This window comes from Panthera tigris, chromosome D1, assembly GCF_018350195.1.
Source record: "Panthera tigris isolate Pti1 chromosome D1, P.tigris_Pti1_mat1.1, whole genome shotgun sequence".
NCBI classification, from domain to species: Eukaryota; Metazoa; Chordata; class Mammalia; order Carnivora; family Felidae; genus Panthera; species Panthera tigris.
In genome coordinates, this window is record NC_056669.1 from 48,510,576 (window position 1) to 48,535,938 (window position 25,363).

The window sequence follows — 25,363 nt, forward strand, 5'->3', positions numbered from 1 at the left end:
ATATTTAAAACAAGACTGTCCTCTACCCCAATTTCTAATGTCAGTCTCCTAGAAACTGATTTAACTACATTATGTATCTTAGAATTGATGAAGTTTGATATATGGACTTTTTCTATTAAGATTATAGGGCAAAATTGAGGTATGCCCCAAATGATCAGTTTCTAGCAACCTATAGCAGAAAAAAACTTAGTCAAATTAAAAGGCAATTTTTTACACAACTCATCACCAAACACTTGATTCTCTGGTCTATCAAGCTGAAAGTTAACTGTAGACTCAACCTCCCCTCCCAATAACATTGATAATTCCTTGAATCCTTGTTTTATTTGTGGATCTTGTTTTTTTGTTTGTTTGGTTTGGGTTTTGGTGGGGGGGGGGTGCCCTCTTTTTTAAAGTAAAGTTTTTATTTTAAGATAATTATTGAGTTACATGCAATTGTAAGAAATAATACAGGAAGATCCATACACCTTTTACTCATAGTTTTGCCCAATGGCAACATTTTGTAAAACTATAGCACATTATCATAAACAGGACATTGACAATGATGTAATCCATCAATCTAATTCTGCTTTTCCCAGTTTTATTTGTACTCATTCATGTGAATATATGTGAGTGTAGTTAGTTGTATGTCATTGTTTCACCTGTGCAGTTACCTGTATCCATTACCACAGTCAAGACAGCACATTTCATCACCACAAGAATGCCCTGTGTTGCCCATTTATAACCGCACATACCTCCTCCCCCAGGACTTTTCACACGTTGGGAATTTGATGGCAGTATGTTTTCTAGTTACATTTGGGAAGTCATTGATTTATCCTTTTCTTCTTGTAAATGTCTGCAAATAAATAATACTAAACAAGTGATCCCTCTGTATTCACTGCTTTGAGTTGTGCATCTCCCTGATGCTTGGCAAAGGAACCAATATCAGGGGCAAGTAGCTGCCTTGACTGTGCACCATATCTACTTTTCTGAAGGCACAGGACCAAATCTACCATCTTTGTTTCCATTCCCAGATTACGCTCGATTTGAGGCCAAAATCCATGACCTACGAGAGCAGATGATGAACCACAGCATGAGTTCCGGGTCCGGGTCCCTGCGAACCAATCAGAAACGCTCCCTCTATGTCAGGTAGGCAACGGAGCATTTCTTACTGTGATCTGCACTTTGCGAGCAATCCAGCTTGGGGAGATAAAGACAACACCTTGTAGGAACGGAATACATGTTCTTATTAACCCATGCTCATCAATACACCACTGTGAGACCTTAAGTTTAACCACTTTGAAGAAATTTTTGAAATGTTATTATGTCAAATTAGTTAAAAGCCTTGCTTTTAACATGTTATTCTTTGAGAATGTTATGGTCTATGGTCAAGTTCTTAGCACAGGTTGCAGTAAGAATAATGAGAAGAAACATTTTCATTCCTGATAATCTTAATCGTAAATTGAATATATGGACCAAAGCCTTGGACATTTTCTTACCATCTGTATAGGAAGAAAAATTCTTGTATCACCTCTTGACCAGCTTGATATATATTGTATGAACTTTGGTGTATTGATTGGAAATCAAAAGCACTCTGTTAAAGAGTTATATGCTTCTTCCAACAAGTTTCAGTGGAAAGATTTTCTTCCGTGGTATCTTGTGAGTAGTCGTTCCTCAGCTACAAAAGTTGTTCCATGCCCTGACAAAACTCATTAATTTACCAGATAAAAAATGACTAATTGAACTTGAAATGCCTTCCAGTCTTTCATCAGTGTAGTTAATTCTTGAGAAAGATCCACCATCACTGAACTATCACATGTACTTCTTCTTAGTGCAGGCCCCCTATGTTCCTTCCAAAACATACTTCATTAGTGCTGACTGTTCTTTTTAAAATAATGTTAAGTATTAACAACCAAAGGGGGGAAGTGATATCTAATAAATTGTTAGAATGAATCTATGTGCCCATCTTCACTGCATTCTCCTCACCCTACTCAGCCCCACAATCTGGTCTGACTCCCATCCAAGGTCATATCCTCCTCACCTGAAATTTCACTGTCTTTTCCTAGCATGAAGTGTGTATTATGGATACTAAATTACTTACGTGAATTGACTTGTTCTCTTGATTCCACTTTGGCTATGAAGTTATCTTTTAAGTATATCAGGTAGGCACTGCAGGACCAAGAAAGGAGCAGGATTCCAAAAGGTGGCAGGTTCTCGATGGCCTTGATTTGCTGGCCACTGGGACAAGTGTAAAGTCCCTCCTCATTCCAGGGAGTTCCAATACTTCAGAAGCCCTGAGATTTAAAATAAAAACATGATGAAACAAAACACAGGCAGTTAATGTTCCAAATTTGACTAACTGAATTTCACAAGATTATGTGAAGTGTAATCTGCGACAGGAACTATTAAGAATCACCCTGGAACATGTCTTGTAGTAAAGTCACAGATGTGCTGGAAAGTGACTTTCTTTTTTCCTTATTTGCTTTATATTGCTGGTCCTTATAATACAAAATATTTTTAAATCTTGAAATGTTTTAGTCTTGGGTAGCATGTTGGGAAAAGCCAATTGAGTTAATAGGATAGAAATAAATCAGTTAATGCAAATGAAATGGTTATATAGAATTACACTGGAAGGGAAAATTACCATATTATTGGTACCTTGTTAAAAAATAGAATCCATAAAAATGTTAATGTACCAGAAGAACTTTGCTGAAAATATATTGGTAATAGTTTAGTCTTTTGAATTGTGGAAGATTAGGAAAATTAAATGAAGTGATATAGTGATATAATATAAAACTAATAGACCTATTTGAAATAGTATTAATCAGACCCAAACTTTTATGCTCTAAAATGATAAATAAAAGTATGGCATACAAAAGAGATGAAGACTTAAGGTAATAAGGAATGTTATCTTGTTAACATTCTAATAGGTGGAAGTTGTATTGAAAGGAGGAACCTCTCTTAAATGATGCTCAAAAATAGCTGACACTTCATGGGAAATTCTCCAAATGATCTCTCTACTATACAAATGTGGTTTTTGGTTTCCAAAGGTATAATTATTAATACTTACTCAGTACCAAGAGGGCTGACCTTAGCATCTGAATGACTCTTGGAGGCATAAAATTGGAAGAGATAGGGGCCATAGAGTAAAATCAGAAGGAATGAACTTACAAGACCCCCCTGGCCTTGTTCTCATGTGATGTGATAAAACTGACACCCCCACCCCAATAACAGCAACAAAAAGGCAACCAAATGGAATGAACTAGCAAGACTTAAAGGGAATTCTTACTAAAAATGATCCAGTAACTTTGTACCTTTGTACCTTTTTTTTTTTTTTGAGGGGGAGTGGGTTGCACCAAATTTGGCTATGGGATTTTCATAGCGATGCTTGCTTTATCTAGAGCGCTTGAATAGGGCCAGTGCCAGTTGGTTGTACTTATTTTAGAAAGTCAACTAGTTGCTCTCTCAAAATACATTAGTAGCAGGATTTCTCTAATTATATAAATATCAGAAGATGAGCATGTCTCTTTAATCTGGGAATGACAGCCTGGAATATTATTCTGCTTAGCTTTAAGTAAGTCTAGGGCTGGAAGGAATCTTAGTTATCATCAGGTCCACTGTTTAATTTGCAGAAGAGGAAACTGAGGCCCCAGAAGGGAAGAGATCTGCCACAGCTCTTTAGCGGCATATTTGGATCTTCTACCTCCCTTCTCACTCCACCTCCCAGGGGCCTAGCTTCTCTGGTATCAGTTGTCGAATGCACTTGAGCTATGATTCCCGAACTGCTTCTGGCAACACAGCACCAGACTCTTAGATTAAGGAATAGGTTACCTGAGAGGTGAAACTCCAACATAAACCTCTTTGGAGTTTTTACACAGGAGAAATGGTGCTACAGAACATACGGGATTTCTTTAGTTTTATTGGTATTTTTCCATGAGGCCAAAACCTAACCCAGAAAGCTAGCAGCCTTTGTTCTGTAATAAACAATTTAGCTGACTCGTAGGATATTTGTCTGCACCACAAAACCACCCTTCCCTTTGGAAGTCACCTCCTCTTCCCTATATACACAGACACATACACACACACACACACACACACACACACACACACTCACACACTCACACTCACACTCACACTACCAAACCTAGCCCAGCCGTGGGTGTGTCCGAGAGGCTGCGTCTTCTCAGGATAGTGCACAAGCTGGCCTCATTCCCTTGCTGGAAATAATCCTCCCAGGTGATAGCAATTTGTTTGCCTGAAAGTGTCGAAAGGAGGGCGGGGGAACTAGCACATCTGAGCCAGGCGGTGTTTTAAACTTGAGCCAAGCCTCTCTATTTTCCAATCTACTTGTAATTATTTTCCTTCTTTGAATCTTTTGTGTAAGGTGCCTGAAGTGCTTCGGTAGTGCTGTACAAATGGAGTTGATTGCTGCTTATGATAACGCTGTAAATGTTCTATGTGAATGATTTGGATATATTTGATTTACTGGGCTATTTGTATTGTGCATTTCCTGCATTGTGAAACATATAGCTGTAGAACCTTAAAAGTAAATAAAATGTAAAAAAAATCGAATAAAATATGCTTCAAAATGCTCCACAAGTACATTATGACTTCTTCAGATGAGATGCACTTGGGCTCCTGAGCCACTGGAATCCAGATTTTGTTGCATGTGTTTCGCAGATCTCCATGTGGGCAGATTTAGCTCTCCCTGCCTCTAAAATATGCGCCCTCTTTCTTACCTACCATGGATGCTGGTGAAAGCATCCATGACAGAGAACAAGGTTTTTCTACTACTACAGGGACCTGTATATCCAGGGACTAACAGGGACCTTTATATCCAGATGCTACTAAGAAAGGTCAGAGATGTAGGGGATTAAAATCACATAAAAGTGCAAATAGCTAAGGAAAGATCCTTTCTTTTAATAAACAAGAGCAACCGCACCCAGCACTTGGAGAACAGGAAGAGAAGGAAAGAAAAGCAGCTAAATCCACCAATGGGGAGTAAAAAGTCACAGGAGAGATGTAAAAGAGAAGCCTAACCCACCTTCATTTGTTTATCAAAGGTATCGATTTTGAGCGTTCAGGTGAATAACCTCTCTGTGGTAAATTTGGGTTTAAAAGTCAGTTGCTATGATTTATTTATGCATTCAAGCTTTCTTTGAGAATATATTTTGTGCCAGGACTTATAATGGACACTGAGGACTCAGCAGTAAAAGTCATGTTTCCTCTCCACAAGAATCTCTCATCTAGTGGGAGAAATAGATGAGAGGAAGATCATCAGAGTGCAGCATGGTGTGAAAAATTCATCCTCAAAAGGCCTGGAACCTTTATTGTTTCCTAATCCACAGATATCTGAATTGATTCTTAAAAGATCTTATTTGAATTAACTTACAAATCTTCAAGTCTTTTTACTCGAAGTAAGAAAAACATTCTTCATCATGACCCAGTAAATACAAACACACATGAAGCTGAAAGACATTTTTTTATTACACTGTACTTTTTATGTAAAGTGTACTTTGTTATTTTCCATTCTATTTGTCTCCCTTTTTTAAGAAAAAAGGAAGGTCACAACTCATTAACTTGGTGTAATAACTCACTAATGGGTTATGATGTACAGTTTGCAAATGAAGTGAACAAGAAGGAGCACTCCAGGCAGAGGACACTGTGCACAGGCAAGAAAGCACATCTTCACTGCATGACCTTTAGCAACTCTCTGGGGCCCCCGGACCCTTGGTGTTCCAGCCATTTTGGATGGATGAGGAGTTGGAAGTGAAGGAAAACGTTTATCGAGCACCTCCTGCGGGTCAACCATCGTGCTAGTAGTGTTCCACATATATTATGCCATATATTCTCCCAACATGTAGAAGAGTCAAGGAATGTTTCCTGCATTTTACAGATGAGAAAACTGAGGCTCAAATAAGTTGAATAATTGCCCCAGGATCACAGAGCAAGATTGGATGTAAGCATAAACATTCAGGTCCTGTGTGTGAGGCAGTATAGAGCAGTGTTTAAGGACACAGTTGCTGGATTCTGCCAGAAAGACAAAATTTGAAACTTGGTTCTGCCACTTACCACCTCAGTGATTTTGGACAAGTCAGTCTTTGTGGGCTTGGTTTCTTTATCTGCTTGAAATGAGGATAATAATAGGATACTATGAAGAGGTTGTAAGGACTAAATAAAATAGTGAATTTAAATACCTTTCATATGGGAAATTAATTGGTGGTATTTATCATTTATTATAAAGACAACCTTTCCCCTGTAGGACAGAGAGATGGTAGAATTGGTCCTGAACAAACTACTGTTTTCTCAGCAAAGGGATGAGACACCCTTGTCCCTTTGCTTTTCTTCAGCAAGGAAAGGACAGACTTCCTGGCGCCATTTTACATTTTCAAACATCTAGACCCCATGAAGGATGAATGGGAGGACCAGGATTGTAGGCTCCAGAATGCCCAGCTCTGTCAACTCACCAAACATCTCTCACACCCCATTAAGAGTCTACCTAGAAGCAGAATCCAAAATATTCAACTGGAGCCACAGATAAGAAGTGTCACTGTGCTTACGACTGGCCCCTCTACTTCTTCATAGATTATCATCGGTGTCCCTAACCCCATGATTCTTCAACTTCTCTTCTGCATTCTTCACCCCCTCCAAGCCCTCTGCTCAACTTCTGCTGCTTCCTAAGACAGCTTTTGCTTCAAAGGCTATAATATGACAAATACTCTTAGGTCTGCCTCCTGCCCCATTGTTGTTGTTGTTTTCAGTTTATTTATTTTTTTATTTAAATCCAAATTAGTTAACATATTGTGTAATAATGATTTCAGGAATAGAATGTAAGGATTCATCACTTACTTATAACACCCAGTGCTCATCCCAACAAGTGCTCTCCTTAATGCCCATTGCCCATTTAGCCCATCCCTCCACCCAATACCCCACCAGCAACCCTCAGTTTGCTCTCTGTATTTAAGAGTCTCTTGTGGTTTGTCTCCCTCTCTATTTTTATCCTATTTTTGCTTCCCTTCCCCTATGTTCATCTGTTTTGTTTCTTAAATTCCACATATGAATGAAATCATATGGTATTTGTCTTTCTCTCACTGACTTATTCTGCTTAGCATAATACACTCTAGGTCCATCCACATTATTGCAAATGGCAAGATTTCATTGTTTTTTATCCCTCCTGCCCCATTGTTTAACATAAGGCTTTCATACATTGATTCATCGGTGCATTGATTCTTACATTCAGTAAACACAGTTTACATACTTACCTACAGTGAACCAGTCTATAATGGATGTTAAGGTTACAGAGATGAATAAGAACACACACCTCCTTCCCTCAGGATTCTTGTAGTCCATATCTGTAGGCAATTCAAATGTGCACAGATCATTACTTCCAAATACCTCATGTGTTATCTCCCTTGCGCTTATAATCTTCTTTAAATCTTTACAGCATGCCTATAAAGGCTTCCTACAGTGAAGTCTGCCCAGAAGACCACTGGTATTTAAAACTCATCTGTTAAAATACGATTTACTCTAATCTTTATTGAGTTTCTCATGGTAAACGTCCTTGAAGAAATACCACTCAATACTGGATGTGCAAATTCCAGTTAATGTCTTCATTTTATTATACCCTTAGTGCCTTATGCCACAAGGCTTGGCATAAAGAAGTTTCCTTAGTAAATATTTGTTGAATGAATTAATCCCTAGACTCTCTTTCCTATACAGATGTGAAAGAAAAAAATTAGAATATAAGTCAAGATCTTTGAACAGTCAGTCCTACAGAAGTTCAGTACCAGCTGGGCTGCCACCAAGTAAATGGAGTCTGGTCACGTCCTGAGAACACAGGCATTACATACCAGTACTGGGATTTCCAGGAAACCTCTGGCACTAAAGGGCCTTTCAAGCTGCTTCATTTGCCTGCTGAATTCTGTGACTGCCTTTAAACTGGGGGCTAGTTCAATAATAGATTTATACAAGCACATACACCCAATACCTTCTTAGTGAGAGGACTTGAGGTAGGAACAGGGCCCAGGGTGAACCTCATCCTGTGTCTCATTCTCAACATCCTTAAGTTTTCCTGTTGGAAGTTGTATCAAGGGCAGTCTTAAGAAAACAAATCCCTTTCAGGATTCTTTATCCTGATGTGTTTTTTATGCTGGGGGAAGGATGTTCTCATCTGATTGGTTTTGTTGGGAGGAGAAAGCTATATCATCATATAAGTAAGGGACTCTGGTCTTTGTTTTTTTCTTAAAACGGTAGCATGCCCTTCAACCCCACTTCCAGCCCCCCTGTACTGCTGGTCAGTACTCTGTCAGGGGACTGCACTCCAGTGCAAAGCTGCTTCTAACTTCACCTGGCTATGGATTTCTCAAGGCTATTTAAGGCAAAGCCATGAAATCTGTGGATTTTACTATAAGTTGAATTTTTCTCTTTTTTTCCCTCCGAACTTGGACCCAGCATGCTCTCCACAGCTATCCCCAGAGGACATATTATAATCATCTGCATGTACCCCTTGCCCATTTCTAGCACAAGGCTGGCTGACAGTGGCATTTTTATCACTTCTCACTCATTCACTCATATATTCTTATTTAGCAAAATTATCATTTATTCATTTGGAAATATGATACATTGTAGCATGAGAAGAAAGTCAAGACTGCTTGGATTCATATTTCTTATCTATATTAAAATCTTACTGAAAAAGATACGACCAATTATCTGAAACAGTTTAATAGGATGAAGCAGAAAGTGTGGAGAAAGTCTAGACTTGGGAAACCAGAAGAGATCTGGAGAGGGTATTGCAGTGTCTGGGTGGCCTGCATGTACCACTGGGGGGCCAGAGCTTATGTGCCTGCATTTCACTCCTGACTTCACTTAAGCCCTACAACAGTGCTATGCCAGATATGATTATTATCACCATTGCACAGAAGAGTAACAGTGTAGAAGGCCAAAGTGGCTTAAAAAACCACTTACGCAATATGCTCTGTGACCAAGCCATATTCTTTACCCAGGTGTATCTCTCACTGAAGCCCATGCTTTTTGGACTTCCATACAGTAAAGATGAACTTGACCCTATAGGGATACGGGTTAAATTCAGATTGATTGACCTGTTTGGTTTATACCTTATACTTACTTCTTCCAGATGGACCTGGTTTCTGGTCCAGACTTCAAAGTTTATCAGTTGCTAAAATGAAATTTTCATTTATAAAATGCACATAACACCTAGTCCACAGGCTTGTTGGTAGGATTAAGTTAAACCAAGTCTATAAAAGAGCCTGCTATATGGGACTGGTAGGTAAAGTGGAGGCCCTATAACCCCTTTAAGTGCTTAGAGCCTGCCTCCTAAGCTGGTGCCTCCTTTGAAGCAGAAAAGAATCTGATGTTCCATTTATACTTTGAGACTCATTAGCATTATGCTCACTCTTTCAGGCATTTGCATTTTTAATTGCATCCTTAATTGTAGAATAAAAGGCTTTGTCTTCAGATAGCTAATTTTATGCCAGAAATAGAAAGGAGGAGGAGTCACTGGGGATCTGGGGGAGTTTTCTCCTTCCCTTGAGATCACAGCCTGGCCCTGAATTTTTAAAAGATTTTTCATTTTTAGATTTCTATAGAAAGAAGGACAAAGGTACATGGGCAGCCCCTCCACTGCCCATCATGTTTTTCCCCTACCTCTATGCTAAGATATGGAATCCAGGTATCATTTTTATTAATGGTACACCCTAATTCATTCACTCACCCACTCATTCATTCATCCAGAAAACCTGTTTTTGAGCCATAACCATCCACCCCATACTGTACTGTGCTCTGGGGATAAAAAGATTAATAGGGCATCTTTCCTGTTCTTAAGGTGCTCAAGGGTCATGCTAACAAATTAGATTTTGCTCCCTGCCCCCTCATCTCTAGATGAGGTACCTATCTTTTTAACCCAAAATTGCTACCTCCTACAACAATCCAGACAGCTTTAGGTACAAAAGAGAGTAGAACACTAAAAGGTGGGACACAGAATGCTCACAGGAGAGACAGGTGACAAGTAAGGGCATGGGAAAAGAATTGAGGGAAACTTACCCCAAATCATGAGGTTAGATTTGCAGCAAAGGAATAGACTCAGCTATTTGTCCTTCAATCTCAGTGCCTGATACATTATAGGAATTCTTTAAATACTTGTTGAATGAACTTTTTGAGTGGCAATTAAAGATGGTGGTTAACAGAACAAGGTATTGGGAAAACAATCAACGACTCATAGCTGGTTGAATGAGCACCTGCTCCTCTTTGTTACTTCGAACAATGTAAACTTCTCTCTTCTAACATTCATGCTCTCTCCTCTTCCTGCCTATTGACCCCCCTGTCTCCTCCACTGGACTAGATGGGAGCACCTCTCAGGTGGAGATTTTCTTGGTTACAGCACAGTCTGGCATATGGTAACTCCTGACTCAATCCAATGAATGAATTATGCATGTCACAAGATTGGTGAGAGTTTAACTTTAATTAAAATTTTACTTGATTACCTTGTGGCTTGCAAATGGCTCCTTACCTGACAAAGGTCTTCAGCCGTCTTGAGCATATGAGTAAGCAGCCCTGTTAAGTAGTGATAATCATCTCAGACTATGTTGGGTCTTTTTTAAAACATTTAGCCAAACAAATGCTATATTTAATATAGGTTAGGCTTCAAATTCATTTTCCTGTTTATTATAAATCAATAATAACAGTAACAATAACAAACATGGAAAGATGCTTTTAAAATTCTCAATCACAATCATAATAAATAACAAATTATAATTGCATCATATTGTGAGCCAAGCAGTTTGATAAACACCTTATGTGGATTATTTAATTGTCAGAAAAACCCTATAAAATCGATGCTATCTTTATCCCCATTAAGAAAAGAGATGCTAGGTTTAAAGGTTACCCATAAGAGGTCAAACTGGGACTAGAATGTGTGTTGTCTTGTGCCCCTACCTACATCAGCATGTGACTTTATTGAAAGACCTTCATATATTTGATTTGATTTGATTTGATTTGAATTTATTTGATTTGATTTCATACACTATGTCTGTTAAGTAGGTATTGTTTCCCAATGGTTTTCAGCTAAGGAATCTGAGGCTCAGAATATTAAGCTATCTACTCTTTTTTCCAAGTGTAATATAGTACCAGGCCTTTGCCTCATCCATTCTCTTTAAAGATGTGTAAACACGCAACTCACATGGACCTTTTTCTAGTGTTTGCCTTGTGTTTCATTTACTGCCATGTCACATTGCACTTGATTTTTATAGAACTACTCAGGCATTATTAAATGTTGAGTGGGCAGTTGAATAACCTAGTCACCTTAGATCCTGTACACTAGTTTGAGCGTGTGGATTTGTGATTAAGTTGAGTAGGTCCACACTGAGGTGTGGCCGTCACAACTGTGTGAACAAGGTCTCTGCCCCTCTTGTGCCAAGACAAATTCTGCAGCCTGCATAGCACATCAAGGAACACAACTGCAGTACCTATCAGGCATCATGGCCCACACATGGGAGGTGGGAACATACATACAGCCTGACACCCACTACCAACTACACGATTTGCAGGGCCCACTGCAAAATGAAAATGTGCAGCTTGTTCTGAAATTAAGAATATCAAGGTGGTAAGAACAGAGCATGATCCTAAGTGCAGCACCCTGTGCTGCAGCCCAGTTCCCCGACCTATGAAGCCAGTCCTGCTGATACCTGGTTCAGGACATTGCGCTCAAAACTGAAAGCATGTGTGTTTTTCTTAGTCTAGTGCAGTAAGTGGAAGAAATGTGAAGTCAGCATCAAGAACATTTTCAAGAATTCAAGTTTTGTCTCTTATCTGAAAAAGTGCTTTATCTAAATTATCTGAATGCCTGATTTTATGATCTGTGGAAACACTATGTGCCTGCCCTCTTAATGCCTGAGAAACTTTAAATTCCCACTTGCTCTGAGCTTTCAACAGCCTACTTTGAGTCATCTCTCTCCCCTGAAGTAAATCTTTCAAAAGCTAAGTAGTGTCATTATTTCACATGTATTTAGCACCAGTGGTGCGTTTTAGTCTTCCCGTTCTGCAAGTTTCTGCCCCCTTCCTTTGTTCCTCAGGCCTAAATTTTTAAGAAAATGTACAAAAGTCTCTCAGAGGATTCTGGAAACTACTGGAGCTGTAGGTGTCAGTGTCATTTCCAGGTGTCATTTTCTAAACACAAAGGCTGTAACACATAGATTTCCCTGACCAACGACATTAAAATAATAATAAAAACTTTAAAAAATCAGGGGCACCTGGGTGGCTCAGTCGGTTAAGCTTCCGACTTCAACTCGGGTCAGGATCTCATCTTCTGTGAGTTCGAGCCCCATGTTGGGCTCTGTGCTAACAGCCTGGAGCCTGATTCAGATTCTGTGTCTCCCTCTCTCTGCCCCTCTCCCACTCACTCTGCCTCTCAAAAATGAATAAATGTTTAAAAAAATTTTTTTTTGAAATCAGGGACATGACATGGGACTGACAACTTGATTTCACCAAGTAAGAATTTTAGTGGCACCTGGGTGTCTAAGTTGGTTAAACATCCAACTCTTCGTTTTGGTTCAGGTCATGATCTCCTGGTTTCATGAGTTTGAGCCCTGTGTCTGGCTCTGCACTGATAGTCCAGAACCTGCTTGCGATTCTCTCTCTCTCCCTCTCTCTCTGTCCCTCCCCCACTCATGCTGTCTCTGTTTCCCTCAAAATAAATAAACTTTAAAAAATAATTTTAAAAGCCATAAACACATACAAACTGTAATATATATTTTTAGTTTATTGTTCTTTATTATTGCCATCTGCTTATATGAGAAAGAACAATTTAATACCCAAAGAAAAATAAGAACATAATCAGAGCATCAAGAAAAGTATACCAAGTTTTAAAATTTATAGTTTTAAAACCTCACTAGATGAATCTCCATATTTCCTCTCTCCATATGAATCCTACCTCATAGCTGAAAAAATTAGGGCAAACGTGATGGCTACATTGTTTAATCCTTAATCCTGGATCTTTTGGTTCTAAATGATTCTAAAATGCTTGGGGTGCATTTTTGACCTTTGGATTGTTTTTTTTTTTGTTTTGGTTTTTTGGTTTTTTTGAGAGAATACCATCTTTTAAATTTTCTTTTTCCTCATTCATTTCCTTTATCTCCCATATAATTTTCTCAATAAGTAGGAAGCCTGAACCCATGCTTTTTGATAAACTGATGTTTTTTAGTGATACTTATGAAAAGGTAAGAAGGAAGTTTCCATCATCAAATTATTTTTCATTACTTTTTAAATCGTACTTTTATTTATTTACATTTATGTCATATTTTCTTCATTTTAAAAAATAGACTCTTTAAAAAAGTATCATTGTAATTATAGTATCTTCCATTATGTTTTAAAACATTTTTATGCTGTATCATTTCAGGCCAGATTGCTTGCTTCATGTGCCATCCCACTTCAGTTCTCCTAAAAATACAGATTTGGCCTTTCAGATGCAGGATCCTACACTTCTGTTTTGTTTTTGTTTTTGTTTTTTGTTTGTTTTTTTGTTTTGTTTTGTTTTTTAATCTGATTGAAGGGGTAAAATACCGAGAAAATGTGACGGTAACTGAAATGAACTTTGCGATAATCAGGATATTTGGTAGCACTAGTGACCTCTACCATAAAAATATAAATTTTCAAATAAATTAACTTTGTAGTTTTAACTCTCCAGACAAAGCTCACAAATCAGTTCCAGTGGCTTCTGCACTGTTTCATCTTCCTCTTTCTATTAAGGAGAGCTCTGAATGAGTCATCAGGAAGGTGTCTCTATGTTTCTGGCTTCTGTGAAGCCAGGTCAGTGAGGAGTTTCTGCACTTTCTGAAAGGCTTTTGTTGAATGAACCCCACTGTTGGTTCTTTATAAGATGATGACATTTTTCTTTTTTCCTAAAACTCCGTGTTCCTGCCCCTTCCCTCTTAAATGGATGTCCCACACTACTCCCACCTGCACAACACTCTACAATCTTCTTATGAGTCCTTGATTATATAATGGTTCAGGTATGCTGAGGACAAGGAGATGGTGATGAGAATTTAAATCTAATGATATCTGTGAGGGAATGTCATTATTAACCACATTTTACAGTGAATGAAACCAAGGTTAGATAATTTGTTACTGCCAAAGTTACACAGCAAAGATGAAGGAGAAGAAATTCTCTGTTCTTAATGCCCAGGGTTTCTAGAAATACCGCATTTTTTTGGATATACTTGACTTCATATATACTCCCTCATTCATATTGGTACTTGTAATTGTTATAGAAAGTCCTCTAAGTTTTACTTTAGAAAATATAATTATTTAATGTATAATGCATCTCCCTCAATAATAAGCAAGTACCTTAGAGATATTTGCTGAGTTGATCCTTAACATGGAGTTATGATGGCTCAACTTTGAACCATAGGGTCACACCCTTCATCTAGCAAGCATTCACAGAAAAGAGGCATGAGTTTTCCTGCTGCAGGCTGCTGTGTACAGAATGGGAGGATTGCAAGTCCCCTTGACTAACTTATAGCAAGTATGATATGGTGGAAAGGACATGAATTTAAGGTTTTCTTTTTTTTTCTTTTTTTTTTTAAGTTTATTTATTTTGAGAGAGAGAGAGAGTGGAAGTAGGGAAGAGACACACAGAGAGAGACAGAGAGAGAGAGAGGGAGAATCCCAAGCAGATCCAACACTGTCAGTGCAAAGCCTGGCATGGGCTTGAACTCAAGAACCATGAGATCACGACCTGAGCCAAAATCAAGAGTTGGAAGCTTAACTAACTGAGATAATCAGGTACCCAGAATTTAAGTTTTTCTTAGGTAACTATTAACTACAGGAAATTATTGGATGCTGGCAGGGGTAAAAAGTGGTTGAGATATGCCCTTAAGGATGCAGCTAAAGTGAGTTGGAAAAAACAGATGAAAATAATATTATTATTCTGAACCCAGACTCTCTTCCAGGATCTGAGAACATGTGGGGGATAAAAAAAATGGAATTAAAAAGGCTAAATATGCAAGGTTCCCAAAGAAAAGCTGTATTTTGGGGGAGGTCATCTTTAGCAGTGTATTTCCTCTCTGAAGGAAGTTAACTAGGCACTGTTATCATAGAATGAAACACTAACTCCTCTAGAATACCAGCTCACTCAGCCATTCCTTCATGAATTCACAGCATAATGGAGAAGGCAAAAAGCCAAGGTACTTAGATTCGAATCCTGGCTCTGCCACTTATTGCTTGTGTCTTGGCTTTGTCAGTTCACTTCTTCTCCCCCTGAGACTCAGATTCTTCTATAAAATGGGGATAATAAGTATACAACTCAAAAGGTTTTATAAAGAATAATGTTTAGGAGTACCTGAGTGGCTCCATCATTTAAAGGTCTGACTCTTGATTTCGGCTCAGGTCATGATCTCACACTCAAGATATTGAGCCCCAAATCAGGCTCCATGCACAGAAGAGATTAAGATTCTCTCTTTCCCCATCCCTCTCTCTCCCTATCTCTGTTTTCCCCTCTGCCCCTCCCCCATTCACAGTCTCTCAAAAAAAAAATGTTTAAAAATACTGATTTTAAGGGTACATTCATCCCAATGTTTATAGCAGCATTATAAACAATAGCCAAATTTTGGAAAGAACCCAAATGTCCATTGACTGATGAATGCATAAAGAAGATATGGTATATATACACAATGGAATATTACTCAACCATCAAAAAGAATGAAATCTTGCCATTTGCAATGACATGGATGGAGCTGGAATGTATTATGCTAAATGAAAAGTCAGAGAAAGACAAACATCATATGATTTCAGTCATGTGTGGAATTAGAGAAACAAAACAAATGAACATAAGGGAAGGGGGGAAAAAGAGAGGGAGGCAAACCATAAGAGCCTCTTAACTATAGAGAACAAACTGCTGGAGGGAATGTAGGCAGGGGATGGACTAAATGGGTAATGGGCATTGAGGAGGGCACTTGTTGTGATGAGCACTGGGTGTTATATGTAAGTGATGAATCATTAAATTCTACTCCTGAAACCAATATTACTGTATGTTAACTAACTAGAATTTGAATAAAAACTAAAAACAAATATCCAGATTTATACCCTAATTTATTATAATAATTAACAAGGGAGTGTGTTAAAGATTAAAAGTTGAAAATGAAAAAAAAGTCAATCAAATCCTTAGTCAAAGTAGGGAGGATAAATACTTAAATACCTACTAGAAGGTGGTAACTGCCATGATAGATAAATGGACTCTGAAATAAAGAGATGAGACCCATTGTCTTCCTCTTGCAGGACTATCTGACTACTTTCATATCTTTTGTGTTCAGTAATAGCTAAGCAACAGATTTATTATGAAAGCTACTTTAGCCAAATTTTGTTACCTTTCAAACCCTTTCATTTTAAATTAACCCCCAAACACTGTATTACCCCCATCCTCTTTTTTTTTGTAATGGCTTCTATATTGATTTTCATTTGTCTATTGGCATGTCTTATAGAATGGTTAATTAAATACTTGTGTAGGGTTAACCACACACACAAAAAAAAGAATAATGTTTATAACTCAACCTAGCATTTTACAAAAAATCTTCCAGAGATTAGAAAAGGGAAAACACTTCCTAACTTTTTCAATATTAACATCACCTTGACACCAAAACACAACATGGTCACTATAAGAAAGGAAATTTATAGTCCAATCTCTCTCATAAACATACAATCAAAAGTACAAAATAAAGTATTAACACAGTGAATCTAGTGATCCATAGGAAGGATAATACAGGCACAGAATGCACTAAACTTCTGTTCATCAAAAGACACCATGAATAGGATAAAAGTGTAAGAGCATAGGAAAAGATTTGTAATACAGAGTTCTGGAAAAGGAATTATAATCAGAATATCTAAAGAACTGTCACAATATATTAGGCAAAAGATAGAAACCACACTTTTTAAATGGTCGCAAGACTTGTAAAGATATTTCATGAAAGAGGAGGTACATCAGTGTCAATTCCCATATGAAATGGTATTTATTTCATTAGTCATCAGGTAAAGTAAAATATTAATGCCACTGTTCACCCACCAGAATGGCTAAAATTAAAATGATTGTTCATTCCAAGTGTTGGAAAGCATGTAGAGACTTTCATGGGCTGCTCATGAGAGATAAATTGGTATGACCACATTGGTATACTGTCAGCATTTACTGTCATTAAACATATTATACCCTATGATTCATTATTAAGTATATACACAGTAGAAATATTTACATAAGTTCAACAAAAATCCATACAAGAATATTTATAGCTGCATTGTTTGTAATAATCTAATCCTGGAAATAACCCAAATGTCTACCAACAATAGAATAGGTTAAAAAGTTGTGGCATATTTACTTAAGAAAATATTGTACAGCAATAAAAATGAACAGTTTCTGGGGCACCTGGGTGGCTTAGCCAGTTAAGCATCTGACTTCGGCTCAGGTCATGATCTCATGGTTGGTGTGTTCGAGCCCCACATCGGGCTCTGTGCGGACAGCTCAGAGCCGGGAGCCTACTTCAAATTCTGTATCTCCCTCTCTGTCTGCCCCTCCCCCACTCATTCTCTGTCTTGTCTTCATTAAGACAAGAGGGATTTCTAAGCATAGGGAGTCCAACCAGTGTGGGTCATGTTGCCAGCCTCTCTCACTGTAACTGGTCCACATGGGCTGGAGAGAACTCCAGGGAAGAGCCAAGAAGAATCTCTAAATTAGGTGTTACTAACTGCCTCTCTTTGCTTCATCTCAGTGTCTCTGAACCTTGACTGCATGCTAAAATCACCTGGGTAGCTGTAAAGAAAAAACTTGTTTTCCTCTATGCTGCTCACTGCATACTTCACTTCTGACACCACACATGTGGGTTTTTTCCCCCACACTGACCAATTCTCCAACGCCAGCTGGGCGTCCTAGAATTTAACTCCATTCTGACACTCTCTACCTGGGGATAGCATCAGATCCCACAAGTAAAAGTTTCAGTCTCCTACTTGAGGTCGTCATCTGTGCTTCTGGCTGACTGGCTATGAATCAGAGGTCTCTGCAATCCCCTCCTCGCACTTAATTTCTTAGAGCAGCTCATAGGACTCAGGAAAACAATTTACTTAGTAGATTGCTAGCTTATTATAAAAGTAAAACTCAGGAACAGTCAGATGGAAAAGATACATGGGGCAAGGTCTAGGGGAAGAGGCACAGAGCTTCTATGTCATCTCCAGGAGGGCCACCCTCTCCACATCTCTGTGTTTTTGGCAATCCAGAAGCTCCCTGAACTATGTCCTAACTCTGTCTTTTAGGGGTTTTATGGAGGCTTCATTAGTGAGTCATGATTGACTAAATCATTGGCCACTGGTGATTAAATCAACCTCCAGTCCCTCTTTCTCCTTCAGAAGTTGGGACTGGGGCTGTACTGCCCCAGTCCTCTGATCACATGGGCTTGCAAGCAGGCCCCATCCTCAGGCTTTCCACAAGTCAGCTCATTAACAGAAACTGACCTGTGGTTGAAAAGAGTTTGTTAATAACAAAAGACAGTTTTATAGCTCTCATCACTTAGGACATTTCAAGGGTTTTAGGAGCTCTGTGCCTGGTATGGCACAAAGACCAAATCTTACAGTAAATTATAGTGTCACAAGTGCTCTTAAAACCCTGATGCCCAGGTCCCAGCCCAAACATATTGAGTCAGAATCTCCTGAGAATGTGTTCAAAGCATCAATATTTTTTAAAGCTCCTCTACCGATACCAGTGTGTAACAACATTAAGAACCACTATTTATCTTTTCTTTTTGCCTCTTTTGTTTTTAGCTTTACTTATTTCCTTATCACCTGAGAAAAATTGTTTAAAAAGTCTCAGCTTTCTGGCACAGAAGTCTAATGCAAATCTGCAGCTAATGGTAAGGTCAGTTCCTGGGACATCTTTCAATTTTGATCACATTCAGACTCAGAATTGGGAAACTAGCCATGAACCTGATGCTATAACTTGCTAACACTTAGCAAACATTCAATTTCCTCGTTTAAGACTAAATAACTTTGGAAAGAAGACTGCAAAGATTGGAGCGATCTCTGGAGAATCAGAAAGCTATAACATTCATATTTTGATTTCCAGTGACTAAGACATGAGCTGATTGGAAGTTCTTAAATTACATGAGGTCTCATTGAAAGTGTTCAGAGAGTACAGCTGAGGTCCAAAAAACCAGGTTTGAATGATGTACCTGGGTGTGTGCATGCGTGCATGCACTTGCAATAAACTCAGGTACAGGTTTGCAATAAACTCAGATACAACTAACGTTATCTCATCTCATTTCTGATTCTTACTTCTCCCCCTCCCCACTCTGTAGTGCACTGTCCCTGCTCCCTTTCCAGCCCCTCCCCACAGTTTAACCTTGGCCTCTCCCTGTACTCTCTCCTTTACCCACACTACACCCCACTTTAGGGCTTAGCCTCTCCCAAGCCTCAGCAATCGGTTGGCATGGAAACATTAGATGAGCCTGCCTGGTGGGAGAGAGATTCTGTTTCCAAGTGAAAATGGAAAAGATTCAAGTGTGATTCACTTCCAGCCATTTTAACTCTTGAGTTCATCCATCTATTTAAAACCTATCCATGGCTGCAGATCACCTCCTTGGTGCAGGAGATTATCTTGATCCAGATTCTGCCTTGCATCTCTGCTTCCCTCTGCAGCTTCAGCTACAGGCCCTGGGCAGCAGCCACACAGAGCACCCTGCTTTTTCATTCCTCTCTGCCTTTGCACTGGTCCCTTTCTTTGCATTCTAAGTGGTTTCCAAAGGTCTTTCGGGCATCAGTTCTTCCTAGGAGCTTTCTTGGCCCACACCTGTGACGCTTCCTATCCTAGCACTTCAGTTGTAGTGACTATAGGAAACTCCAAACTTAGGTGACTGTTTCCTCCCTAGACCGTGAATGCATTAAAGGAGAAGCATGCCCGTGCTCGAAGTCTGTATGTTTCTTACACTCCTAGGGTGGAGTCTTGGCTCCATCACTTATTAGATCGGAGATCTTGCACAATTCACTTACCCATTGTAAGCGTCAATTTTCTCATACCTAAGATAGAATGATGCAGGGCGCCTGGGTGGCTCAGTCGGTTAAGCATCCAACTTTGGCTCAGGTCATGATCTCACAGTCCATGAGTCTGAGCCCCGCGTCAGGTTCTGTGCTGATAGCTCGGAAGCCTGGAGCCTGCTTCAGATTCTATATATCCCTCTCTCTGACCCTCCCCTGTTCATGCTCTTTCTCTGTCTCAAAAATAAATAAACATTAAAAAAAAATTTTAAATAGAATGATGCTCCTGCTTATCATATGCTGGGTATGTGTTAAGCACTTTATCTTCTTTAATCCCCACACTAATTCAGTGAGAGATAAGGCAATATTGTTGATCCCCTTTTACAGTGAGGAAATTAAGACTCAGGAGTTGAGAAACTGGCCCTGAATCACACAGCTTCTACACGGTGGAGCCAACATTCAAGCCCAGGTCTGAATCTGTATTATTCTGTTCTAGTGCTGTGTGTCTGTACATAAAGCACCTAGCCCTATGCCTGGGATTGGGAGGGGATAGGTGGACATATGGATACATCAATGATAAATTGCCCAGGAAAAAGCAATCCTGTTCTCTCTTTGGGGATCCAAATGGAAAATTAAATCCTCTCCTGTGCCTTTAAGTCTAAAGTGCATAGTTTCTCCAAGATTGTGGCTAAAGTCAAGAATATAAAGGCACCTATCACCTTTGTTTATACTTGTGAGCTACTGGAAAAACCTGTTTCCTTCCCAGGTGAACCAGTGCCCCATCCCCAAAGAAGTGAAAGACAGATTAGCTCTTTAAGAACTGGAAAGCAGAAAAAAAAAAAAGTGCTTGAAATAGCTGTTAAATCACCTTGATAGCTGTCATTGCCACTGGGAAACAAGCCTCCCATGTTCAGCACAGTGTCATGGCACCCTGCTGCTCAGGAGTACAAAGAAGAGGCCGGCCAAGTGAATGCCACTCAAGGAGACATAGTTAAGCTTTAGCGTAAATCACTCAATACTGTTCAGTGAATTTCTACGATTTTCTTTTATAACCAGTAATTTAGCACAAGAAAAAAATGTGCTTTTATTCAAGTATTTCTATTTTTACTTACAGATAAGTGTAAAAATCGTTTAATGAAGGGATTCTGTGTTGCAGCTGAGTGTATGTAAATAATGCCTTAGATTTCAAAAGGATAGAACAAAGCTTGTCAGTTTGTCTAGGACCAGCTACCACACAATGTTTCTTTTTTTATAAACTGCTTCAATCATAGCCTTGGTTACCAGGGCTACTGATTTTTAAAACTGTAGTGCTGGAATTATTGAACAGCATGGTCTCCTACAGAATCCTAGAAGCAGTGAATAAATATTACTGCCTTCCATCACATTCTCTCTCTCCCTTTGTCTCTCTCCCCTCCCCCAAATCTTCATCTCAGTCTCTATATACATGCATTAAACTCAATTTTCAGTACACTGAAATCAAAATCAATTTCCTGTACACCTGTATTTGAGGACCAGAATAGTGATACACTTAAAAGCTGAAGTTCTTTGATCAGATGACCAGGATTACACTTTGCTTCCTCCATTTACCACTTGAGTGACCTTGGACACGTTAGTTAACCTCTTTAGGTTTCAGTTAGCTCATCTTTCTACTATGGAGAACAGCCTCATTATCATGTTGCATAAATGAAATCAGATACTGTTTACAAAATGCTTAGCACAGTGTTCAGCCCATATGAAAAGATGCTCAATAAATGACCGCACCTATGATTGTTATTATCTCATTAGACAGTAAGGATTCAGCGAGATAACCCATTACTTCTAGGCAAATAGGGTGTGCTTAATAAACATTAGCTGTCATTATGGTTATCATTGATGTGTTATCCTCTGACTGTTGTGTAGTTGGTAGCTATACTCCTGTTCCCCAAAGTTCTTTTCTTTTCTGTCTTTGCTTTGTTGGCTTCAGTGCCAAGCAAATAGCAGGGCTCCATAAATATTTAATTGCCTTCCCATTTTCCTTTTGTTTTCTTTCCAGTCACACCCCACAGGTGGAGACATGCTTTTTCCCCCGCCTTGATACAGATCGGTGCAGCCTGGGGAAAATTGAGGGACTTATGAGTTGCTGTATGACCTAATACAAATTACTCCCATCTCTCAGTCTCAGATTTTTAGAAGTAGAACAGGATCATCTCTGAGATCTGTCCCCATCTGATATACCTTGACTCTCAGATTCTGTTTTAACCAGAGGTTTTGGGAGAGCTACATAGTGAAAAGTTCATATCTTAGAGAACCTCTGTTCGCAGTGAATTTGAGGATCGGACACGAAATAGCAAACTCTGAATGATGTTATTGCAGTTTTTGACCTACTATGGTATTTGAGGAGTGTTAAGATCCTGAGGTCACCCCCGAATTCAGTGGTGTGAAAATAATCCCTAGCGTTGCCAAAAATACAAGCATGTGGGTTTAAGCACCAAGCATTTTAAATTTACTACATTTGGTACATTTACTACACAGTGTACCCAGTCTTTGCCCTAGAAAGGCTAATTCTATTGCACATGAAGAGATAATTCTGGATTAATAAGGAAAATCAGATAGAAAACCATAGGCCTTCGTTCAACATGGCTACCTTAGAGACAAACTTTTCCAGTAGAATTTTCTTTGCTTTGGGATGGAAAGGGACTGCACTTTATGAATTTTTGTTTGTTTGTTTTATTTATTTATTTATTTATTTATTTATTTAAATATAATCTATTGTCAAATTGGCTAACATACAACACCCAGTGCTCATCCCAACAAGTGCCTTCCTCAATGAGCACTGACGTTTTATTTTTTTTTATTTTTTTTTCAATATATGAAATTTATTGTCAAATTGGTTTCCATACAACACCCAGTGCTCATCCCAAAAGGTGCCCTCCTCAATACCCATCACCCACCCTCCCCTCCCTCCCACCCCCCATCAACCCTCAGTTTGTTCTCAGTTTTTAACAGTCTCGTATGCTTTGGCTCTCTCCCACTCTAACCTCTTTTTTTTTTTTTTCCTTCCCCTCCCCCATGGGTTTCTGTTAAGTTTCTCAGGATCCACATAAGAGTGAAACCATATGGTATCTGTCTTTCTCTGTATGGCTTATTTCACTTAGCATCACACTCTCCAGTTCCATCCACGTTGCTGCAAAAGGCCATATTTCATTCTTTCTCATTGCCACGTAGTACTCCATTGTGTGTATAAACCACAATTTCTTTATCCATTCATCAGTTGATGGACATTTAGGCTCTTTCCATAATTTGGCTATTGTTGAGAGTGCTGCTATAAACATTGGGGTACAAGTGCCCCTATGCATCAGTACTCCTGTATCCCTTGGGTAAATTCCTAGCATGAATTTCAAATTTCAGTTTATTTAGACTCAGGGTGAGAGTAGGGAGTGAAGATGGGGAGTGGGGGGATGGGTGTGTGCCTGCAAAGATCTGTGCCTTCTCCAGTAAACAACCTATGTTGCTGTCAATAATAGAAAAATATTTTTTTCATTTCGGGGTTTAAAATCAGTTGTTAGATGATTTACTGAAATCTGAGTCTCCTATCTTTTGTGTGTTATAGGTATAAAAACCAAGCCAGCTTCATGGGAAATTTCAAAATTCTGCCACCTCTGGCTCCCAGAGCTCCTCCATCTGCCCTAGCTGTGCTTGGAGCCAGAAAGCACAGAGCCAGATTTCTCATTAGCAGTAAACCTGTTGGACTATGAGCATGAGGCATACAGAACCCTGCTAGGGCATGTCGGGTGCAAGTGTGACAACAGTTATCTCAGGGCTCTGAAGCCCATGAAGTCTGCAAAGGGCACGTCCAGGGCAAGGGATTTCCCAGCTCAGGGTATCTTCTAAGTTCATTATGACATAGGCAGTTTGTGCCCTGGGGAAATACTGTTCTCCTTCCAGCAGAAGATGGTCACTTTCCTTTGTGATTTATCTCCTCCTATGGTTTGAGGTAAATATTAGGATGAACCATATGAAATTGTCGATGTTACATATGGTTCCACCTAATATTTTATTTTAAAAGGGGGCTTCTACTTGAATATGCTGGCGGCTTGCCGTCACTTTATTGGCAGGAAAGTAGGTTCTTGGACAACGGGAGGTTCAAAATGGGCATGTATGCCTAATTCCTGTCTGTGATTCTGTGAACAGTCTGTTGTGTTGAAGGAACTCATTGGAGACCCTTGACTGTTTTAACAGAACCCCACCATGGTTTGTTGGATTTTAAATTAAAATAATAGAGCAACAAATAAAAGAAAAACACTTCGTCCATTAGCCTGCCACTTCAACAAACCACACAACCAACTGTGCTCTTAGCTCTTGTGTTAGAATCCACTGCAGTGTCTGAAGATTTGTGTGATACAGGGTTGCCCCAAGACTCTACTAAATCAGTGTCATTGCTCAGCCAGACAAGCCATGTGCAATGCTTTTCAAAATGCTATAGACTCAGGGCGCCTGGGTGGCTCAGTTGGTTAAGCTTCCAACTCTTGATTGAAGCTCAGGGGCTGTTGTGAGATTGAGCCCCACATTGGGCTCCGTGTGCTGGGCCCAGAGACTGCTTGGGATTATCTCCCTCCCTTTCTCTGACCCTCCTCTGCTTCTCTCTCTCTCTTTCTCTCTCTCTCAAAATAAATAAATAAACATTAATTAATTAATTAATTAATTAATTAAAAAATAAAATGCTATAGACTCCATGTGAGGAGGTGCTTAGATACAAATACATAGGAAAGTGGAAAGAGAGACAGCTTCCTGTGGACCTGCGTGACTTGGGAGAAGTCAGCCATGTTCCTTGCCTGCTGCTTGTTCTCTATTGCCTCTGAACCGAAGGTACCATAGGTGCTGTGAATAAAAGAGTAGTTTCACTTAGTAATAAATATCAGTACTTTAAAAAAAAATTTTTTAACGTTTATTTATTTTTGAGACAGAGAGAGACAGAGCATGAACGGGGGGAGGGTCAGAGAGAGAGGGAGACACAGAATCTGAGACAGACTCCAGGCTCTGTGCTGTCAGCACAGAGCCTGACATGGAGCTCTAACTCACAGACCGCGAGATCATGACCTGAGCCAAAGTCAGACGCTTAACCGACTGAGCCACACAGGTGCCCCTAAATATCAATCACTACTTTAAATCTTTTGCAAACAAGGCAAAACACAGCTGAATTAACTAAGCACAAAAGTCAAACATGTACACACGAAGTCACTTTCCTCCCGAGAGAAAGAGGTGATAGAACTTGTTGAGGGTGTATTACCTCCTAAAGGCCTCCTGATACGTCCACTCAGCCAATATTCTTAGGAACACTAGGAGGTAAGTGTTGCTTAATTTTTCAGATGAGGAAACAGATGCAGACAGTAAATTC

At 39.3% G+C, this 25,363-nt stretch overlaps 1 protein-coding gene across 2 annotated transcripts in view; it reads left to right on the plus strand.

Annotated features, from left to right (window-relative positions):
* The window catches only part of LOC102972156 (disks large homolog 2), a 768,935-nt gene that overhangs the window by 622,561 nt on the left and 121,011 nt on the right, over nucleotides 1-25,363 (plus strand). For both annotated transcript variants that reach the window (XM_007078972.3, XM_042959513.1), the window contains one exon: nucleotides 1,011-1,125. In XM_007078972.3, the coding sequence (XP_007079034.1) occupies nucleotides 1,011-1,125 (115 nt within the window). The remainder of the gene's footprint in view (nucleotides 1-1,010; nucleotides 1,126-25,363) is intronic.